The 22253-nt window shown below is 52.8% G+C and overlaps 2 protein-coding genes across 3 annotated transcripts in view; one reads left to right on the top strand and one right to left on the bottom strand.

Annotated features, from left to right (window-relative positions):
* The first annotated feature begins 264 nt into the window (after nt 1–264).
* ATAD1 (ATPase family AAA domain containing 1) lies at nt 265–14209 on the top strand. Its single transcript, XM_042021955.1, has 10 exons — nt 265–446; nt 2351–2526; nt 3713–3811; nt 4065–4185; nt 6072–6272; nt 6908–7014; nt 8810–8899; nt 10460–10510; nt 11978–12114; nt 12784–14209. The coding sequence occupies exons 2-10, from the start codon at nt 2365–2367 to the stop codon at nt 12902–12904; spliced, it is 1089 nt and encodes a 362-aa protein (XP_041877889.1). The 5' UTR covers nt 265–446; nt 2351–2364; the 3' UTR covers nt 12905–14209.
* Nucleotides 14210–15816: 1607 nt separating this feature from the next.
* PAPSS2 (3'-phosphoadenosine 5'-phosphosulfate synthase 2) overlaps nt 15817–22253 on the bottom strand; it is a 33714-nt gene continuing 27277 nt past the window's right edge. For both annotated transcript variants that reach the window (XM_042021948.1, XM_042021940.1), the window contains exons 8-12: nt 21022–21227; nt 20165–20300; nt 18994–19262; nt 18303–18532; nt 15817–17964 (exon numbers count right to left, since the gene is read on the bottom strand). In XM_042021948.1, the coding sequence (XP_041877882.1) occupies nt 17823–17964; nt 18303–18532; nt 18994–19262; nt 20165–20300; nt 21022–21227 (983 nt within the window). In that variant the 3' untranslated portion in view covers nt 15817–17822. The remainder of the gene's footprint in view (nt 17965–18302; nt 18533–18993; nt 19263–20164; nt 20301–21021; nt 21228–22253) is intronic.

Raw genomic sequence — 22253 nt, 5'->3', positions numbered from 1 at the left:
TATATAATATTATGTGAATTTTAGGTGTTAGTGGGGAGAGAGTGGAGTTCCCGCTGTCAGTACACGCTGTAAGCGGGAGCCCGTGCTCGCGGCGTGTGCCGGTGAGGCCGTGCCGTGCCGTGCCGTGCCGTGCCGTGCCGTGCCGTGCCGTGCCGCTGACGCTCGTTCCGGCCGATCCCGGCTCATCCCAGCCCTTTCCAGGCTGGCGCTGCCCACTATCCGGTGGGCGGAACCTCCGCGCGGGGCGCCGCCGGCCGGAACCTTCGGGCGGGGCAGCGGGCGCCGCACGGACGGAGGAAGCGCCGGACGCGCCGCTGCCGGGCCCTCCGTGCTGCCGCCGGCTTTTCCTCCGCTTCTTCCTTCTCCTCCTCCTTTTTCTCCTCCTCTCCTTCCTCCTCCTCCTCCTGCTGCTCGTCCCGCCCCGCGTCCCGGAGAGCCGCCGCACGGTGAGTGACCCGGCGGGACAGCGGCAGGGCGGCCCCGGCGCGCCGCACCTGCCGGGCGGCGGGAAGGTCACGGACGGCGCGGCCCGGCCCGGCCCGGCCCTGCCCTGCCCGGGGCAGCCGCGACGGGGCTGCCCGGCACCGGCGGGGATCCCCGCGCTGGGGCGGGCCCTGCGGGGCTCCCCGGGCCCGGGGCAGGCCAGGGTTTCCCGGCCGTGCCTCAGTTTCCCTCGGAGCGGAACAGAAAGCGGCGCCGCTGCCGCTTTTGGTTTCCCTTTTGCGCCTGTACGGGCAGAGTGGAGCCGCAGCGGGCCGGGAGTGAGGTGTCCTCGCCTCAGGGAAAAGAAACGCTGAGTTCCTACTGGATTTAGCGTTTGTGTGTTATCAGGGACTGCTCAATGAGGTTACGCTTCAATTTCTCTCCTGTTCAAGCTTTTCCTTGCGGTTGGCGCTCAGGGCATGGGTTGCATAAGGAGGTTTCTGCGCTGGGTTTTTGGGGAGGTTTTCGGTGACTACAGAGCCCTTTTATTTCAATAAGTCAGGCTGACGAGAACACACGGAATCCTCCCGCTCTGGAGTACTTGCTTAGATGCCTAAGCAGGCAAATGTAATTTGGTTTCCAGGCAGATGGACACAGTGACAAACTGGATTTTTACCTGCCTAAACAGGGAACAAAGAGTTAAAAACCCTCCAGACCCAGTGGTTTCAGTGCTCCGGACTGGGATACAGCAGAGAGGTGTTGATGGCTGTTGGTCAGCGTGAAGTGCTGCTTCTCCTGATCCCAGCCTCAGTGGGATTCCACATTCCAGAATCAGTGGTGTGGCAGGGCCTTGCGTTGAACATAACACAGGAAGGGGCAATTCAGGGATAATTTGTCTGTGGGTGCTCCGGGGCTGCCCTGGGGAGGGGGATGCAGGGAGAATTTGGCTGTGGGTGCTCCAGGGCTGCCCTGGCTGCCAGCTTGGTTTGGAGGGTGGCCAGTGTGTGTGGGGAGCTGCCAAAGGAATTGCTGCTGGTTTTGCCCTTGCAGCAGGAAAATGGGGCAGTGCACAAGGAGTCATTTGGGGATTCTCAAGCAGATCCCCCCCGCCAGCTGAGGAGGAAGTGGACCCTGATTTTACCAGTCATTTGTCTAGTGTCTTAGGAAAGTTCTTTCCTCTGTGCCTTTTGTTCCCAAGATTGAGGGTGCTGTGCTCTCTGGGCTTGGCTCATGCAGCAGTCAGGCTTTTCCCTGGATAGCTGTGTGCCACATCCAGCATTTTCAGGTTTCCAGGGATATTAATAACTCCCCATACATCCTGCCAGGTGCAGGCTCCAGCTCTTAACCTCGTTTTAATCAAATGCAAGTTGTTGATTGCTCCTTAATGTGGCAGTCGGGTGCCTTTCCTGTAAACTTCCTCTTAGGGAAAAGACCTCTCTGGTTAAAGAATGGAGTTCCCTGCCTCCAGGATTCAGCCTTCCTGGGTCAGCAGCAGTCCCAAAATGTCACTCTTAACGGGAATGTCACCTTCGTGCCCGCTGTGAACACAGAATCCCAGGATGGTTTGGGTTGGAAGGGACCTTAAAGTTCGCCCCGCTGCCAGGGCAGGGACACCTCCCACTGTCCCAGGCTGCTCCAGCGTGGCCTTGGACACTGCCAGGGATCCAGGGGCAGCCCCAGCTGCTCTGGGCACCCTGTGCCAGGGCCTGCCCACCCTGCCAGGGAACAATTCCTTCATAACACCCAATCTAATCCTGCCCCCTCTGGCACTGTGAACCCATTCCCTGTGTCCTGCCACTCCATGCCCTTGTCCGAAGTCCCTGGGAAGCAGCTTTTATCAAACAACATTTAAACACCAGGCAGATGTTTTCTCAGCTCTGATTTTTCTCCTTTCTGTGCCTCCCTGTGCTTCCCTTGTGCCCCTCAGAGCTGGGAAGGAGGATGGTCCACGCTGAGGCGTTCTCGCGGCCCCTGAGCCGGAACGAGGTGGTGGGGTTGATCTTCCGGCTGACCATCTTCGGGGCCGTGACCTATTTCACCATCAAATGGATGGTGGATGCCATTGACCCCACCAGGAAGCAGAAAGTGGAAGCTCAGAAGCAGGTAGGTGTTTCCAGGGGGATGGAGGAGTGGGCTGATGGGAAGCTGAAGTTTTTTAGTCAGTGTCAGGGCTTAGGCTGTTGGTCCTTTCAGGGCTTGTGTTTTATAACAAATTACAATTTGTAATAAATGTCCATTTTATAACAAATGACAATTTCTAGCTTGAAGTTGCGGCAAAACTTGGTCTGGAGGCTGCTGTTGGCTCTGATTTTCACCCAGTCTGTGGGCCTGGTGCCTTTTCTGCTTCTGACAACTTTGCTGAGCAGCAGTGGCCTTAAATCATCAGTCTCTTGGTTGAAAACCTTGAGCAGAGAGAACTTAATTCTGAACTTAAAAGCTCTGCATTTCTGGCAACTTAGTGGCAGAGACCTCCATCAGCAGTCAGAATGCCCTAGAAAGGGGAGGGAAAAAGTGAAAAGTCTCGTTCCTTATCTTGAACTAGAACGATTTGTGCCCTGGAAAAGCTTTAGAGGAGTCCAGAACCAAAAGTTAAAGGTTTGCTTTGGAAATGTGGCAGCTTTTTTTGTTTGGTTTTTTCTGACTGACAAGAATTTCACAGGTTTTGAGCAACCTAAATCTGTGTTGGGTGGTTTTCCTTCTGTAATGAGCTTTTTAGTTGAAAACCAGCTTTCCCAATGAGTGCCAGTGCCAGCTGTTACCTAAGAGGCTGCACTGTCCCAAAGCCTCGCTGGATTTACCACAAGTTTGAGTAGAAACTGAAATGTGGAAGTGTGTTGACACAGTGGATGAGTTTTCCTTGTAAATTAGGGAAAACCCACCAAATACATATTAGAAATTGACTGGCTTCTGGGAGTTTAAAAAGACATTCATCTCTCCTGGATTCATGTGAAAATACAGGAATCTCTCCCAGTGCTGTGGAGACTTGGGGGGCACACTCTGTGTTTTAAGGTTTGTTTTGGCTGGTTCTTAGGTCATAACAGAGGAGTTGTGGATTTGGGCACGTGAGGGCCCCAACACTTGTTTGATGGGAACTGAGACATCTGACTTGGTTTCACTCAAGTGACAACAAAGTCATTAGGAAACAGCAGAACCTTCTGCTTAGAACAAGATTTAACCTCTTAGGGAGAAGCTTTTCAAACCACAAATAGCAGTTCTTTAAAAAAGCCGATTTTTGAGTGCAGCATTCCATTTCTTTCCCTTGGTTTTCTTGGTGTTTGGTTTCCCCCAGGCTGAAAAGCTGATGAAGCAAATAGGAGTGAAGAATGTCAAGCTGACTGAGTACGAGATGAGCATTGCTGCCCACCTGGTGGACCCACTCAGCATGCACGTAAGCAACTCCCCTGCTCCTCCTGCTCCTCAGACCTGGAAAATTTCCCTTGGACTCTAGGTTACATTATTGACACATCTGTGGAAACACGCAGCAAATATTCCTGTGATTGGAAACTCAAACTGCATCGTTGAGAGCTGAGGTTTTTAACCCCTTCTCCCTTTTATTTTCAAGGCACTACTTTGAAGCTGGTGGGCGTTTTTCCTTGGAAGGATCGGTGCTGGTTGTTGCCAACACTGTTTTTCCCTTTCAGGTCACCTGGAGTGATATTGCAGGCTTAGATGATGTCATCACAGATTTGAAGGACACTGTCATTTTGCCCATCAAGAAGAAATACTTGTTTGAGAATTCCAGGCTCTTACAGCCCCCAAAAGGTAGGAAGGGAATGTGATGGATTTATACCTTGCTATTTAAAAAACAAAAGGTGCAGTTCCTCAGAAAGGGAAGAGGAAGTGGGTGGCTAGGCTGAAGTGCACCATTAGGATGTTGCCAGGGAAAACCCTCAGGTTTTCCCTCTTCTCTTGCTTTGGTGAAGAAGTTTCATCTTAGTAATGAAGCAGTAACTGGATTTTGGTTATTGATGGTCCGTTTTGGTGCACTAATCACAGAATCATGGAATCATTTGGCTTGGAAGGGACCTTAAGGCTGATGCTGTTCCACCCCTGCCATGGGCAGGGACACCTTCCACTGTCCCAGGCTGCTCCAAGCCCCAATGTCCAACCTGGCCTTGGGCACTGCCAGGGATCCAGGGGCAGCCCCAGCTGCTCTGGGCACCCTGTGCCAGGGCCTGCCCACCCTCCCAGGGAACAATTCCTTCCCAGTGTCCCATCCAAACCTCCTCTCTGTCAGCATGAAGCCATTTCCCCTTGTCCTGTCACTCCAGGCCATTGTAATCCACGTATCCTGCATTTTTAACTGCCTAAATTGTCATTTTTATTCTCTTTACACCCCATGTTGTCCTTTGGCAGAGTTGAGCTCTAGCTCTGCTCTACAGCTTTGACACTCCTAGAAATTCCTATCATTCAACAAGACAGACATCCCACTTTTCCTCTGGAGATCCCTTGATTCTCTCTGGAGCTGGGTTACACAGTGTTGAGGCAGGGAGGAAACTGGCAGGTGGCAGATGAATTTTTCCACAGGAAAGCAGAAGTTGGATCTGCTGAACTCCTTACAGCCATGTCTGTTGTATGTTACTGCAAAAAAAAAAAAGAAAAAAAGGAAAAAAAGCAGAATTTAAACCTAAAATGCTGGACAAAACACCCAAGTTCATCTTCACTGCTTTGTTCCCTGGAATATTGATTTCTGGAGCTCTTAATGACTGCCTGGATCTGCGACCACCTCAGTCCTCTGTCCCAAGGGATGGAAAATGCAGCCCTTTGGTAGCTGGTTTAGTTTTTCCAGGCTACTTTCTGTGTAAGTCACAAACCGAAGCTGTCTGGAAAATTACATGAATGCCATGATCTAATAAGCTGAAGGAAAAAATGATTTTTTTATTTATCTTTTTAAAGCAGACTTTCCAGCTCGGGCAGCTCCCCAGTTCCATGAGTGGCTTGTGCTGTGTGTTAATAGGAAGTCACTGCTTCAGAATAACGATGTTTGTGGTCATCACTCACATAAACAGAGAGAAAAACCTTAATAATTCCCTGTGTTTTGGGCTCTTTTGACTGAATGTTGCTCTTTAAATTGTTTTCCTTACAACTCTGTTAGAAAAACACTCCTGTCAATTCTTGCACTGTGGCAACTTTAAAAATAATACAAGATGTCATGTTTAATAGTGGGTAATTTGTTTAAAATGTCTGTGGGGTCTGTTTTGGGCTGGATTTTTCTTTTTCTCACTCCTCTGTGCTAAGTTTTATTAGAAGGACTGAGGGTAGCTATAAACAAGGCCTGTCAGATGCTGACAGGAAATGAATAGGGGTTAATTTTATGTAACCTTTCTAGTCCTGGGAATGGAATAAAATGGAATAAAATGGAATCATGGAATGGTTTGGGTTGGAAGGGACCTTAAAGATGATGTTCCACCCCCTGCCATGGGCAGGGACAATAAACCACTCATCTTTCAAATGTCTCCTCTCTGCTTCACCATTCCTCTCTTTGGATATTCTGAGCTGTGATTTCATAGAGATTGTCTTAAAACCTCTGATTTGATGGGACTGTGTTTCCTTGGTTTGGTTTCTTACCTTTTAAGACCTGGACCAAACATGAGCCTGGACACCCCCAGGCCTGTCCTACCAAAGCATTAACACTGTGAATTTTCCAGGAGTCCTTCTCTACGGCCCCCCTGGATGTGGAAAAACCCTGATTGCCAAAGCTACGGCCAAGGAAGCCGGGTGTAGGTTCATCAACCTCCAGCCCTCCACGCTGACCGATAAATGGTATGGAGAATCCCAAAAACTGGCTGCTGCTGTCTTCTCCCTGGCCATAAAGCTCCAGCCATCCATCATTTTTATTGATGAAATAGGTAAAAATCTCTTTTTTTATCAGTAGCTATAGCAGAGTGACATTTAACTGTAGGTTCAGTGATGTATGGATCCGCTGTCATCTCCTTAAAAAGAGTGAGGGCTCAGTAAGAGAAATAGGATTGGAGAAAGGAGAAAAGTTATAGAAACAGGACTGTAAAGTAATGGTGGCACATTAGGAAGAACAATGTCTTTTCTCCTGGTGGCAGTGGAGGAATTTACAAGTAAAACGAGTTCCTACTTATTTTTGGTTCATGAGGAAACCCAGCAGCAAATACACTTCAGTGCTTCTGCTGTCAGGGCACATCCTGGGAGATAAAATACGAGTTTAGGAGAGCTCTGGAATAGTAGTTTCATAAAGCTGAAGAGTAGGAGGGGAGGCTGCCTTCCATGAATCCAGGAAGGTGAAAATTTGGAGCACGAGACGTGGGGCAGTCTCCTGTGGTGGGCACACTTGTGCAGTGTCCTTTAAAAGGGGGCTTGGGAATGGGGGCGATTCCACTTGGCTGCTCTCACCCTTAGCAGCACTCTGTTTGCTGACACTGGTGACTGAAAATGCATTTATAAGATAAGAGAGCAGCCCAGGTGAGCCATGAGGAACTGGACTGGCAGTGACCGCTTCCCTCCTCTGGCACAGACTCCTTCCTGCGGAACCGCTCCAGCACCGACCACGAGGCCACAGCCATGATGAAAGCCCAGTTCATGAGCCTGTGGGATGGGCTGGACACCGACTACAACTGCCAGGTGAGTGCTCAGGGTGCTGGGAGCAGGGATGTGCTTCCCTCTGCTGGGACACCGCGCAGGGAGCCGCCTGGGAGCAGCGGCAGAGCGCGTGGAGCAGGGATTGCCAAAGGGCGTCACCTGCCAGCGATGGGAATGAGGGGAGGTGTGTCCACAGATCACTGTTCTTCCTGACGAGATTGGCTTTGTGCTTATTCTGGTTTTAATCACAAAGTGGCATTTTCAGATGAGATGGGATGGGCTTTAAGGTTCTTTCCATCCCGAACCATTCTGGAATTCTGAATGACTTGAATGTAGCCAAAAGCCTCCATGGCATGGTTCTGAACTGTCACCTGGGATGATCTTTTTAAAGCCTTTAGAAAGGATGTTTATTCTCCAAGTTGAACATATTCAGCCTTTTTATGTGTATTTTTCCATAAACTTCCAATGCACTGACATCCAGTAGTTCTTGCTGTGTAAAATCTGCTTTTCCTCCTCTCCCAAGCTAGTGCTAAAGATGTTTTTCAGCTGATTTTTCCCAAAAATGAGCGTGAGACAGTGAATATATATAAACTGAGGAGGTTTAAAGCTTCCCGTTAGTCAAGAGTCACTGGTATGAACCCGTCACTGGAAACCAGTATCCTCTACCAAGCACCTTTTTTCCCAATACACTGACAACTCCTTGGAGCAAATGAAATTATTCATTCCCTGCAGTAAGACAATTTGGGGTCCCTCAAGTTCAGCGGAATTTGGCTTTTGTAAGAGATACAAGAGTCCCAAATGCTTGGAGGAAATTGTAAGTGTTGAGGTGGATGTGTTGATTCCACCTGGAGGCCACGCTCAGCTGTGGGCTAAACCTGCTGAGGATAGATCCGGAGTCTGGCAGGAACTCCGGGAGGGTGAAAAATGTGCCTTTTGGCTGAAAATACCGCCCAGCGAAGCGTGGATGATCCCCGAGCCAGCAATGGCAGTGCCTCTAGGTGGCAGGGTGGGGTTGCCGGCCGGCAGCCCCGCTGGCCAGCGCTCCTGGAGCTGCTGTGCCTGGCCCGAGGGCCGGAGGAGCGAGGCAGGAAACCCCCGGAGCCCAGATTAATCACCCTGACGTTCTTCACTCTCCTGGCCGGGTGTTTGCCGTGTACACAGCTCAGAGTAACAAATGGGGAAACCAGGCTGCTGTGAATGGGGAGCAAATTTGTTCTGGAATTAAGAACTGGAGTGCTCCAGCCAGGTAAACACTGTGCTGGTGTTGGGCTTGGCTTGGACACCTTTAACCCACTGCTGCCCAGGGCACCTGTAGGTCACCGAATGCTTTCTTTAATGCTTAAAGCAATAAAGACATGAGTGCACATGAAAGCTGCCAGGTGAACCCCTTGCCTTGCTGGTCTCCTGGAAGGTGTCCCTGCCCATGGAGGGCTTGGAACAAGATGGCCTTTAAGGTCTTTTCCCAGCCAAACCTTCTGTGATTCTTTTTTCAGCACAGCACAAAACCACCACGTTTTTAAATACCTTCCCGAAACATCTCCTTTCAAATTCCACCAGGAACTAAAAGTGACAGCACAAGCAGAAGTTTTAAGTTCCTCCTTAGGGTTTGAACTTTGAAGTTGGACTCGTGTAGAAATCTCCCCCCAGGCAGTGTTTGTGGCACCAGGGCTCTCTCCAGCTGCCCTTGCTGAGATCACTGCCAGGAAACCTTTATGGAACTTCTTTAAATGTCGATGCTGTTGATAAAGTGGGGGAGATCCCGTGGCTGGTGTTGAAATTCCCAGTCTGTGGACGTTTCCCAGCACTGGTTTCAGTGGTGTCCGTTGGTGTCACACAGGTGATTGTGATGGGAGCCACCAACCGGCCCCAGGACCTGGACTCTGCCATCATGAGGAGGATGCCCACCCGCTTCCACATCAACCAGCCTGTAAGTGCTGCCTGCCCAGCAGGGAAATCCACAGCTCTGGGGGCTTTCTTCCAGGAAATGCTGCATTCTGCTGAGCTGCTTTTAGGGATTTTTGAAGCACGTCCATAACTCGGCTTTTTAAGGTGAAGTTTTGATCTCTTGGGTCTTTTATCTGAAACAACACCGTGACCTTCCCAGCCCTGCCCTTGTCCTCTGGGAATGGAGCTGTTTGGATGCTGCACACTGGGAAGGGCTTGTTGGTAACTGTGTCCTGCTCAGGCCTTTCCACAGCAGACAGTGTGGAAACCCAGGTTTGTTCTGCCTGTGATGGGCTTGGAATGAGATGGTCTTTAAGGACCCAAACCATTCCATGATCCATCCATTCATGTGATTTATGCCCCAGTTATTAAGTTCTTTATCAGTTAGGCAGCTGTCACAAGGTTGTCCTTACTCCAGATGTTGCTCTTGCCATCCTTCTCCAGGAATTTAAGTCGCCTTTGAACACCTGGTGATGTCACCAGACATTTTTGTGTCGCTGTTCTCGGGGGTTCAGCCGTGGCTGTCGGAATTCCCTGTGGCTACAGAAATTATTACCCATTTTTTGCTGAAACTCAGAGACCAAAGTGGAGGAGAAAAACTCTCATTGATTGTGCAAGAGAGGAGTTGTGTTCCCAGGCCTGTGTTGCTGGAACTGCCTTTCACTCCATGGGGGTAGATCCCTTTGGAAACAGCATTTATAACCTGGGAACTGCTGTGCTTCCATACCTGTTCCACACACTCCATCTCCAGCTATTCCTTGAGTTAGTGGGGGGCAAGGATGTGGATTTGAGTTCTTTGTTGTGTCTTTCTATCCAGCCCCATTGTTAGAAGGATGAGTTATGTGCCTTGGGACATCACAGGGATTGGCTCCCTCTCCCAGGATCAGAGTAACCACAGGAGGTGTCATTTAAGGAAGAGATTTTCCTCACCCCACTACAGCCCTGCCATGAACTTCCTGCTTCTCTCTTGTTTATATGTTTTGTGATCAGCCCAGATTGGCCATGGCTCTTGCTGAAGGTGGAATAATCGGTGTGCTGTGGATTGGGAACAGGCACAGACAGGAGTGAAAGCCTTGCAGATTTTATAACTGAGTTTGAGATGAAAATGCCCCAAATTACTCATAAAAAATTACCTGCAAAGCAGAGGGAAATGGAAGAAGTGGGGTTTGGGACAGAGTAGCAACTGTTCAGCTGCCAGATTATCTGTGGGGGAATTTTTCCCCTTTTAATGATTTCAGGGAGGCTTGGCAGGCACAAGCCCCAGTCTTTGTTGCCTGTGTTTGACCTTCCTAGGAAGGATCTGCTCAGGACTCAGCTGCTTCTTCAGTAACCTCATCACGCACAGTGGGTGGCTTCTCTGGTTCAGAATTTCCCAAGCATCACCTGTGGAACTGAATTTGCCACCAGAGAGGTTTCCTCAGCGTGTGTCACGTGTCCTGGGCGAGGGAGCAGCTCGTGTGGCTGAACCGAAGGCACTCAAAGCCCTGGCATGTCACAAGTGCTTATTTTTGTCCTCTGGTAACTTCAGTCTCTTCTGTTTCAGGCTCTGAAGCAAAGAGAGGCGATCTTGAAGCTGATTCTGAAGAATGAAAATGTGAGTAGCCCCCATGAGCGGCTCATGGCTGCCTTGCTGCCCCCAGCGCAGCTCTGGCCTTGCAGAACGTGAGCTTTAGAATTGCCTGCCTTGCAGGGAGGCTGAGATGATCTGCCAGGGCATTTCTGGTGAGAACTTGGGGATCTTTTGTGGGTTTAGGTGTGGCCTCACATGAAAGCCCTGCAGTTGGCTCCTTTGTAAGCAGGAGCCTCGTCAGAGCAGCAGCCTTGGCTTGTGTGGTGAATCACCCCCTCTGAGCAGTGACTCCATTTCTCTGGAGTCATTTGCATGTTTGAGAAGAGATTTCTCTCTCTAAAAAAGGTGGAGGTGAATCATGTTCAGATCAGGGAAGGAAATTTCAAGCTCTCATGAAGCAGGGAGCAGATGCTGCTCTTTAACTCTTCCTTAGCACAAGTCAAGAAAGGAGGAATGACTTCCTTTGACAGCACTGCTTTTGATCCATAATTCAAGTTTCCTTCAGAGGAGAGGGGAAGGAGTAGGTGTGAGCACACCTGGAAGTGTCTGTGGCAGGATATGGGATCCCTGTCATCAGAACTTCCTCCCAAATTTAGTCGGCAGCACTAATTGCCTTCAAGTTCATGTTGCAAAGTGTCTCTAGGCTGAGCTCCAACCTAATCAATATTATTTATTAGTAAAACCAACTTAAATTTTTTTGAAGAGGCCTAAAAATGGCAGCTCACCAGCATCTGGCAGGGAACCACAGCCACACAAATAAGTTTTTCAGGGAGATAAAAAAGCCAGCCTGTGTTGGTTATCCGACAGCAGAGGAATTGGATCTCTCAAGCCCAGACTTCACATGGCAGGGGGAGTCCTGCCCTCCCTTATCCTTGCCTGCCTTAAACCATGGAATAGTTTCCCTCTTGGAAGAAGTCACCCCAGAATTTCAGCCTTTTATTGGACAGGCTTGCCTTTAACTTTTTGAGAAGGAAATACTGATGCACGTGGTGGGAAAGGAATCAGAAATTCCATAAAGAGATGGAACGAATGTGGGGTCTTGGCTAGCAAGGGTTCAGCCTGACCCAGTGCACCGAGTTAGACACATTATTTTGCCTCTAAATCCCCCAGTTTGGGGCTGTGTAAAGCAGGAACAGGTGTCCAGACAACAGAGTTCTGAGCGACTTGTGTGGGCTCCTGGGAAAGTGGGTCACTATTCCGGGGACCCAGTTTTTGCCAGGCAGATCCATGTGGGAGCAGGGTTAGTACAGGATATACCAGTGTGATGGCTGGGGTTGGGGTGGGGTTTTGGTGGGGTTTTGAACCAATGGCAGAGCTGAAACATCAGTTTCCTTTAATGGTGTGAGTAAGGGAATAATTCAGCTCCCCAAAAATGCCAAAGGAAGATGCTCTCAGAGCGGGTGAAAACTCGTGGAGGTGACTGTCGCTTGTCATGGTGACCGAAGCCGGTGGCTTTGGAGTGTCCGTGGCCTGACCTCGAGGTTTCCCCAGGTGGACAGCCACGTGGACCTGCTGCAGGTGGCCAAGGAGACCGACGGCTTCTCGGGCAGCGACCTGAAGGAGATGTGCCGCGACGCGGCGCTGCTCTGCGTGCGGGAGTACGTCAACAACGCCTGCGAGGAGGACGTGTACGTGCGGCCTGCTGCACACTCACAGCTGCCCCCGGGGAACTGGGAACGGGCACAGGGTCACACAGAGCCCCACTGCCACTGTACACAGAAACCCCTCACAACTCAGTTACTGCCATTCCTTTTGGCCTGAAAATACGAGTGGTTGTCCCAAGGTGCCCAAGCTGGAGGTGGCCTGAGCCAGCAAGTCCTGCTGCTGCTCTGCTTAGTGCCAGGCTGCAGTGTGGGTGACACGGTGCTGGGACATCCCTCTGGTGTCTGCCACGCCTGCAGCCATCCCTGGGTGCATGGAGGGGCTGGAGCGTGTCCAGGGCAGGGAACAGAGCTGGAGCCCCAGGAGCGGCTGAGGGAGCTGGGAAAGGGGCTCAGCCTGGAGCAAAGGAGGCTCAGGGGGAACCTTGTGGCTCTGCACAAGTCCCTGACAGGAGGGGGCAGCCGGGGGGGTCGGGCTCTGCTCCCAGGGAACAGGGACAGCTGGGGACAAGGTGGGCATTGGGCACAGCTTGGACTCTGTGGGCTGGGAGGGCTTTTCCAGCCTCCGTGGTTCTGGGATTCCAGTGTGATGCTGGCTCCATGTCAGAGCTGCTGTTTCCAGGGATGGCTGCTGGCTGTTGGCACAGCCCTCACACAGCCCCTGGACCCTCACCTGGCTGTTCCTCTCTTCCCCAGCCACGACGAGGATGAGATCCGGCCCGTGCAGCAGCAGGATCTCCACAGGGCCATCGAGAAGATGAGGAAATCCAAGGATGTCTCCATGCAGAACCTGGCCATGGAGATCGTGTTTGATTAAGAGAAAAGAGTGTGTTTGCAGTTCCTGATGGGATTTAGTGTGACTTCTGTAATCAGTTAGCAAAACCAATGTCAGGGGGCGGGAGCGGGGGTGGCAGAGGGAGTTCTGTTCTGCAATCGTTTTTATACAACAACCTCTAAGTTATTGCAACTCCGACTGGAAGTGGAAGCACAGATCATGAGTGCAGCAATTCAGCCCAGACCAAGAGCCAGTGCCTGTGTGCTGTCCGCAGGGAGCCCTCGGAGCCTCCCAGCAGGAGCGGGGGGTCCTGGGGCGGGGCAGGACCCGGCACGGGCTGTGTGTGTACAGTGGGTGTGTGAGTGCAGGACCTGTACATAGCCACACTTTTTTTTATATGTAGACATTATCTGTAGATAACTTGAGTATGGAAAATCTTTTCTACTTCCTGAAGCAAACCAAATCAGAAGCTGTAGAGGTGAAAGATTCCTCGATACTCAGTTCACTTCTACCTTTTAGCAGCAAATGCCAGGATAGAAACTGCTTCTAGAACAAAGCAACATTTGAAATGCTACTGATTTTTCTTCCACGTGACCACTGGAAATCTGGTGCCATTTAGTCAAGATAGTAAACTACTCTGTAAAAACGTTTGAATACTTTTAATTTTTTATGAATTCTGCTTTTGGAGGCTTTTTAAATGAAGGCTGGTTTTATTTTTGGTTTTCCCTTGCTGTGAGCAGTTAGAGTAGAATCCCACCTGCTCTTTCCTAAAGCCCCACATCCTCTGAGCTCTCTGAAGCCGTGGCTTTCTGAGCTCCTGTGCACTGTCCTGAGGACTTGCTGCTCCCTCAGTCTCTGGATGCCCCACTGTGGCACCGTCCCCTGAAGTGTCACAGCCCTGAGGCACGGGGGGCACATTGTGTGATGTTTGACTCTGTCCCATGCTCAGATCTGTGAATTTAAAGAGGAGGGAATGGGTTTTGGGCTTATTAAAGTGGTTTAGCAACGTGCTGTCCTTGCTGGTACCAGTTCTGGTGAATTCTTGTAACGTTCTGTCGCGATAAAGGCCAAGGGTTACAAATGTGAGTGGCAAAAATGGCTTTTTGTGGTGAAGTTATTGTCAGAGATAGTCAAGAGCTTGAGTTTTTTTTCATGTAATGCTATGAATTGTGCACTAATTGACCCCAGATCTGTAAAGGGAATTGTTCAAAGCGCAGGGGTGGGACACTGTTCACAGCTCTGCTGCCTGTGAGGGGAGGGAAGCACTGGAGACAGAGAACGATGTAAAACCAAATGCACTGCAAAGGAAAATAAAGTGAAATAAGGAGGGCTGGAGCCCTGCCATGACACGGTGTCAGGGGCTGGTGACAGTGTCCCTCAAGCTCAGCCAGCTCCCTGCTGTCCTGCTCTCTGGAATGCTGGCTGGGTGCTGCCACAGGGCTGAGTTTGTCTCAATTTAATCTTAAAACCAAATGGGAGGGGGAGGTTAAAAACAGTTGAAGAACTGCTTGGACTTCTTCCCTGTATCACAAAGCAGCAGGAGATGAACAGTGGTCTGACACAAGGGTGCAGGGATTCAGGCACAGCAGCAATGCTGGGCTAGGGAAAGGGGGAGAGTGCAGGATATGGGATGTCAACCCCACACGGCACTTCAGTGCTGGGGGCAGTGCTGAGTGCCCAGTTCTGGCCCTGGGTGAGCCTGGGATCCAGGAATGAGTCCAAAGGATGCTCCAGGATGATCAGAGGGATGGAGCAGCTCTGCTGGGAGGAAAGGCTGGGAGAGCTGGGATTGTTCAGCCTGGAGAGGAGAAGCTTTGGGGTGACCTCATCGTGGCCTTCCAGGGCCTGGAGGAGCTACAGGAAACATGGAGAGAGACTCTTGACAAGGGATGGAGGGCCAGGACACAGGGAATGGCTTCCCAGTGCCAGAGGGCAGGGCTGGATGGGATATTGGGAAGGAATTGTTCCCTGGGAGGGTGGGCAGGCCCTGGCACAGGGTGCCCAGAGCAGCTGGGGCTGCCCCTGGATCCCTGGCAGTGCCCAAGGCCAGGCTGGACACTGGGGCTTGGAGCAGCCTGGGACAGTGGGAGGTGTCCCTGCCCATGGCAGGGGTGGCACTGGATGGGCTTTGGGGTCCCTTCCCACCCAAACCATCCTGGGATTCCATGAGTAACCTTAAGCCTGCCATTAGTGCTGCTTCCTGGAACCCCTGGGCAGGCTGCTCCGTGTGCTCAGCACCTGCTCTGCCCCTGCTGCTCTCCCCGCCCCTCTCAGGGGTTGTTCCACCTCAGAAATTCCAGGCTGGGAGTTCCTCCTGCACCTCTTGCCTCTTTCCAGGCTGCTTCCTGCTTGGTAAAGCCCCAGCGCAGGCAGCTCTTAATTGGCTTTAATTGAGTGTGAAGTGTGGCCTCAGGGGGTTTTAATGTCACACCGAGAGGGAGCAGGAACACAGCCGGGGGCAGCCTCTGGTCACTGCCTGGGCTCTGATCTCCTGCCTGTGTTCCCAAAATCCCGGCTCTGGGCACTGCTGGCCGGAGCCGCCTTTCCCTGCTGCCCATAACTCATCAGGGGCTGATCGAAGAGGCTCAAGGAGTTATTTCTAATTGCTCCTGGGGCCGTGACTGCAGCTGCAGTGCAATTTCCACTTCTCCAAGAACTCTTCCCTGCTCGTCCGCTCTTGCTGCTGCTGCTGCGGGTGTCCTTGTCAAAGCACAAACCCTCCGGCAGCTTCCTCGAAAGCCTGGGGAAGCAGCGTGCTCTGGAACGTGGCTGCTTTAATTCCATGGCTCCAGCGGCTTGGTCCAGCCCTCAGCATCTGATCCTGCCTCTCCGAAGGGGGGGAAGAGCCTGATCCCTCTCCCACAGCTCCAGGGCCAGCTGCTCAAACCCGGCATTGCCGAGGCTGAGCGAGTCTCCAGCAAAGTTCCACCCCAAAATCACAAAGTGAAAGCTACTTCCACGTATAAATATTTATTTGTACTAAAGGTGAGTGTTTCATGGCAGAGTATCGAGCTCAGAATATATTAAATCATGAGATGCATCCGTTGAGGTACAAATTCCAGTCTCATGTCTTTAATAAATAGACTATAAAACCCCCAGTCCACGTATTTTAATCAGAGGTAATCAGGACCCTATGCTGGTTTAAAAGGATAACACAAAATCTGTGCTTTGCTGTGACCACCTGGGTTTACTGGGGGCAAGGGAAGGGGTTCAACACTGGAGTATTTTACGACGAGCAGCAACAGGGCTGTTTCACTCCTTTAGAATCCTAAATGGGAATATTGCCTTTGGCTTCCAGGGCCCTGCCAGAGGGCCTGGCGTGGCTGAGGCCGGTGCTCGTGCGCTGTCAGCTCCCACGGAGGCTGCAGCGTTTGCCTTGGGGTAAAACACAGCTGTGCTCCAAGTACTTTAAAAAAATGACTTAATAAAACAGCCAGAAAGACTTTTTGCAAGGATATTTTCCAGTCACAGACGAAGGCTCGGATGCTGGGCCCGGGCCCAGCAGAGCAAGGCGTGGCTCAGAGCATGCGGCTGGCTGGTTCGGCTGAGCGCGGATCCGCCTGCAATCCCGACTGGAGCACAAGAGAGAGGAGCGCTGATTCCTGTTCTTGGGAACACATCCCGGCGGCTCCTGGGGCAGCTGCTAGAGAAGGCAAAAATCACGGCGTGGGGCCGTTGCTGTAATTCACGAGTGCTCGGTTGTTCTCCTCTGTTGGCACCTCCGAGCCGGGACCAGCCCTGTCCCTGAGGGCTCCGCTGGCCACGGGCAGAGCCCGAGGCGCGGGCGGGTGGCCCTGGGCTCCCGGAGGGCCCCGGGAAGCTCCGCTGTTGTGTCACTGCTCCGTCCCCTCGGAGGCCACCGCAGGAGCCGCGAGTCAGCGGAAAAGCCTCGGGCACGGCGGCAAAGTCCGTGTTGAGGATGAGGGTGGGGAAGGAGATAAAGTCTGGGGTAAATTTCCACAGCCAGAGCAGCTGGGAGCAGCACCCCACAGGGCTGGGGGGGCCCAGGGGCTTTCCTGTCATCCTCTGGCTCTCCCCAGCGGCCCCATCCCGCAGATAAGGAGTAAATCAGGTCACCTGTACCCGCACAGGGGTGGATGAGGGCAGGAGCTTCAGCCTCCTCTCGGCTGCTTCTCCAGACCCACCTCGCGCCGTGTCTTTGCTGTTCTGCCTTGGATTTGCCTTTGGGATGGGAGGAGTGCGGGCAGAGGGAAAGGGGATCCCATCCTGCCAGCTGGGAGGACACCTGAAAGCACGGTGACAGCACCCCTGCCTTTTCCTTGCTGTCCAGAGCTTCCTCAGGGATCTCAGGGCTTTCTGGTGCCTCCCAGGACAGACTCCCCTGCCGGGCTGTGAGCTCAGGGATTCACCAGGGCACAGTCCCCACGGAGAGCTGGACTTGGAGCACCAGGAATGCTCAGCCTGGGACTTGTTTGACCAGAGAGGTCAAGCAGGAGGAAGGAAGCAAGGAAGCAGCAAGGAATTGGCTCAGCCACAGGGAACTGGCAGTGGTCACAGCTGATTTTAAAAAATCCTTTTAAAAAAGGGCATTAAAAAGATTCTGCTGTTTATTAGCAAAAACTGTCTAAGGCACAACGTGGAAAGGCACTTTCTTCATTTCTGCTCCAGGCAGGGTTTATCCTGGTCCGAGGTCCCCCCTCTGTGTTGGGAGCTGCTGCGTGGCCCTGGCAGCACCACAACGATCCCGGGGCCCATTCCCGGCGCCAGCCGGGAACGAAGGGCCCGCTCCCATCCCTTCGAGCTCCAGGGGGACACTCCCAGCAGCTTTAGGGGGAGAAGGATCAGGCTCAAAGTATTTCTGATTGGTAAAATCCACTCTGACCCAGGTAGGAAAATCCCAGGGTCAGAGCACTGGAAATGCCAAGTGATCTGTGTCATAGGGAATCAATCAACCATTGCTCACTCTTAATACAGCTATTTCTAGGGAGGAGGAGAGGAGTTAATTCTTTTTTTCCAGTGACTGGTAGTACGTGGTGAGGACTTTCCAGGCCTTGGGGGCCATGAAGCCGTCCGGGGGGTTCTCCCCTTCCCGAGCAAGCTTCCTCATGCGTGTTCCTGAGATGAAGTCAAAATCGTTGTGCCTGTGCAGAACAGAGACAGGTGACATCAGCACAGCTGGCCCAAGCCACCCCCGAAGATTCCTCGTCCCAGAGGAGCTGGAGTGTCCCTAACACTTCCCAGCTGTGGGAGGCTGTGTTTCTACTGCCACTCAGTCCCCAGCCTGTGCTGCTTTTCCTCCCTGGTGGCATCTTTAGTTTCACGTGACCCCTGGGGACAGCTCTTGGAGGGGAACACGGGTGGCTTTCCCAGGTTCTTCCCCCATTCCTCTCCTTAGGAGGAACGTGGCTTTTCCCCCTCCCCTGGAAAGCTGCGAGCCCGAGGCGACCACAAACCCCAAGTTCTGAAGAAACCACGTTACCTTTTGTTGTCATAGAAATCCATGGCTCTTTTGAGCTTGTTGTAGGCAGCCACCCGGAAGGGGATGATCTCCACGGAGGTGAGGCCGGGGGCCATGCTCAGCACCTTCCCGCCGTGCGTGGGCTCGTACAGGTCCTGCTTGGTGTCGGGGTGCGGCATTCCTGCGGGATCGCGCCCCACGATGTAGAAGTTGGCCCCCGCAACCATCCGGGCTCGGCAGTGCCACTGCACCTGCAGGGAGGGACACAGGCACTGAGGGTGGGGGAAGGGGGGCCCTGGGGATCCACAGGCAGGACAGGGGAATTGGGCTGCGGTTTGAATTCTGAATGTGCCAAGGCCCCCCAGGACACGCACGGGGAGGTTCAGCTCTGCCCCTCTCACCCCACGGCTTTAGGGACAGAAGGGAAACCCCTGGGGGGAACACATGAACATCCCTGCCTGGCAGAAGGTGGTGAAGCCTGTTTCCATCCCTCCTCCCCAGCCCATGGGAGGATGGGAGCCCACGGAGCTGAGCTCTGTGGGGAGATGCTGCAGCAGCCAAGTGCAGGCAAACCATGCAGGGGGGCTGAGAGCGAGGACGTGCCTCCAGCCGCCTTCCCGGGGTTTTCCAGAGCTGCACAGGCAGGCTGGAGCACAACCCCCAGGGACAGGCTTCCTGCCTTGCCCTGCTGAGCAGCCACAGGCTGCATTACCTCCGTGGGGCCAGCGTAGAGCATGGGAGAGGGGAAGATGGCCACGATGGTGGACTTGGGGTCCAGGACTTGCTCCTCCAGCACGGCCGCGTGCTGCTTCATGCGCCACTCCAGAGGGACATCGTCGTCCTTGGTCCAGCCCCCCAGGGGGTGCAGCAGGAGCACGGGGTTCTTGTAGCCCCTCTCCAGGAGCTGGCGCCGCGTGTCCTGCATGAGCAGGGCGTGCCCGTTGTGCACGGGGTTGCGCAGCTGGAACGCGAAGACGGCATCTGGAAGGGAACGATCGGGGGGGTCACAGGCTCGTATCCACACTCTGAGCTTCCACACAGCCACCAGAGACCTGGGTGTGTCCTGTCTGTCATGAGAGACCCGTGTATGCCCTGTCTCCACATGAGAGACCCGTGTGTGTCCTGTCTCCGCATGAGTGGGGCCCTGAACACCTCAGGTGAGTGTTTCACACACGTACATCACCCTGCCAAGGTTCTTTTCATTGCACATCCTTCTTTTGGGGCTGATTTCAGCCCTACCAGCTCTCCTACAATGTTTGTGCACAGCACTGGACACCTTCCCCAAGTTCCTCGATGTTTTAAGTGATCTGTCACCTCCCCAAGCTCAGTGGCACCTTCAGCAGGGCCAATGCTCTTTTCCCAAATCAAGGGTGGGTGTCTGACTCTTGCCAGCCTGCTGGGACCATGCTGGATGGGGCTTGGAGCAGCCTGGGACAGTGGAAGGTGTCCCTGCCCATGGCAGAGGTGGCACTGGATGGGCTTTAAGGTCCCTTCCAACCCAAACCATGCTGGGATTCCATGGGACAGAGAGCTGGGAGAAGACACCTGAGCTGTCCCCCAGGTGTGAAGGCCAAGAATGTCAGTGCAGAGAGGCTCTGACCTGCCAGGGGGACACGAGCAGGATGCTCAGCCCTTCCCAGCCCTCAGAGCAGCCCACTGAGGACACAGCCCATCACAAGCACTGCCCTAACCAAGGAGATTCTGCACCACTTTTTGTGATGTGGCCTGGGTCCCCCTTACTGCTCACCCCCCCAAACAGCCCTGGAGCATCCAGAGGCGACCTGGAAGTGCTGTGAGCTTGAGAGCGAGTCATGGATTGCAGCAAGCTCCTGGTGCAGGTGGGGCAGGAAGGGCCCTGTCACTGGTGTGTCCCAGGCACTCACCAGCGTTCATTTCCCTGAACTTCTGCTTCAGGGCCAGCGGGGTCAGGCGGTACTGATCCAGGCCGTCATTCCATTTGATCTTCTCCAGGACCTGGAGGTCTCCACCAACCAGCCAGTCTCCACTCTCCATCACCATCTGGGAATTACATGCACTTTCAGTGCAAAGGGGACAGCAAGCTCCTCCTCCTCCCTCTCCCAGTCTCCTTTCAAAAGTGTGAGGCTCAACCCCACTGTAGGACAGCCTTCCCTTCTTGCAGGTGGAAAATGTCATTACAGTGACCACGTGAACTGAATGTCCTGGGCAGCAAAGCCTCGCCAAGGGGGGCAGCAGCCACGCAGTCCCCGCCCAGCTGGGTGCTGGACTCCCCTCGAGCAGCCGGGAGCCTACAGGAAGGCACCAGGCCTTCCTCCACCTCCGGCTCTGCTCCTTCCTCCTGGGAATACGCAGGAGGAGTGAGCCTGTTGCAAGGTGACCACCTGCTGCTGATTAATTAAAGGAGGCATTTTAAGGCAGGGAAAGAACTAACACAGCTGTAGGCTTTTAAAGCAGCAAGCTCAAGTCGCTGCGTGGAACTCTCCCTTTCCGAGGGATGATGCTCCTTGTGCTGCCACAGACTAAGTGGGAAGAGAGGAGCTGTAAAAAAATCTTAACAACCCTGTTGGCAGCCTGGAAGGAAGAGCCAAAAAATCCAGTCCTGCCTGCTCGGGATGGGATGGCTCCCGGCAAGCAGCTGGGCTGGAAGCGCAGACAGGAAACCCATCGCCCTCAAAACCTTGCAAAGGTTCGCTTCTCCAGCCCCTGCCCGCATTCCCCCCTCCCGGGCCGAGCTCCCGTTGCAGGGAGGGGCCGAGCCCACCTGGATGTGCGGGTGGCGGGGGCAGGAGGTGCCCCAGACGCGGGCGCAGCGCTCCTCCTTCCTGTGCGCGAAGAACTCGGGGCTGCGCAGCACCGCGACCCGGCGGCCCTGGAAGCTGAGCGCCAGCGCCGCGCTGCCCTCCAGCCGCTGCTTGTCCTCCGCCGACACCGGCAGCACGATCGGGATGCTCAGGTTCACCACACCGTCTGCCGGGAGACACAGAGGAGCTGAACACCCTCCAGCCGCCGCTCGTCCTGCGCGCACAGGAATTTTAACCAGCGCCGGGCACCGGGAGCGCAGCAAGCAGAGGTTTTCATGGAAATTCAGTCATCGCAGCAGTTTGCTCTGCGCTGCTAATAAATGGTGACGTTAGTGGAATATAAAAGCTGCTTCTCTTAGGGTCAGAGGTGTCTCCAAGACAGCCGGAGCATCTCATTAGTTCCTGCACTCTCCCTGGTTCTTCTCCGTTAGCTGCTTGTGAAGTTGAAAAATTTAAATGCGCTTGGAAAACGCAGCCCTGGATAACTGAAAAATTTAAATGTGCTTGGAAAATGCCTTCTCCTCCAGGAGAACCACCTCTATGGAGATGGCTCCGGTCTGCTGTTCCCTGGAGCACCCATTCCCTGCACTCCTCCTGGGCTGCCTCCTCCAACAGGGAGAATGCCACCACCACACTCAGGTTTTGTTTGGGTTTTTTTCTCTGGCTATCTCTAGGCTGCTACTCCTCCTCCTTTACATCTCTGCACTGCCCGTGTTTAATCTGTTTTCTGTGTCAGTCTGTAAGTGCACACGCAGTTTCTAATTTCAGTGTTGTCCCTAAAGAGCTTGAAATCCTGTTGGTTTTATCCCCCCTCTCCCAATTTCCCAGTATTCCACTAAGGTCCTCCTATTTCTCCTTGGATATCCCGATGTTAATACAGAAGAACTGGACTCTTCCACGGGTTTCCAGTCACAAACAAATCACTGATTCAGTTTGTTTTGATCTGACCAAAATCAGTTTGGACCCTTGAGAGTCTTAATTTGAGGATTTTCACTATGATATAGATTTTTACTTTAATTTTTTATTAAAATATTTGCATTAACTTTAAATTCACAACTGGGCATCATTTGTCTGCCAGGCAGAAATTTTCATGAATAATCATAATTATATTCACATGGGATCCAATCAATATCAGCTTCGTACATTTAAATCATATTGATAATGATCAGTCAATGAAGCCAGCACGGGGGGG

This window comes from Corvus kubaryi, unplaced genomic scaffold (assembly GCF_017639235.1).
Source record: "Corvus kubaryi isolate FWS band 111438036 unplaced genomic scaffold, C.kubaryi_AGA036_p1.0 126, whole genome shotgun sequence".
Lineage (NCBI taxonomy): Eukaryota > Metazoa > Chordata > Aves > Passeriformes > Corvidae > Corvus > Corvus kubaryi.
Note: the sequence above shows the minus strand (reverse complement) of the source record. Positions and strands in the feature narration are given on the sequence as shown.

Excerpts from the sequence above, each read along its gene's own strand:
- ATAD1 (XM_042021955.1), top strand. The coding sequence starts at position 2,365 with ATGGTCCACGCTGAGGCGTTCTCGCGGCCCCTGAGCCGGAACGAGGTG. Across the intron at positions 3,812-4,064 it reads TGGACCCACTCAGCATGCAC|GTCACCTGGAGTGATATTGC; the intron begins GTAAGCAACTCC and ends TTTCCCTTTCAG. Across the intron at positions 10,511-11,977 it reads TGATTCTGAAGAATGAAAAT|GTGGACAGCCACGTGGACCT; the intron begins GTGAGTAGCCCC and ends AGGTTTCCCCAG.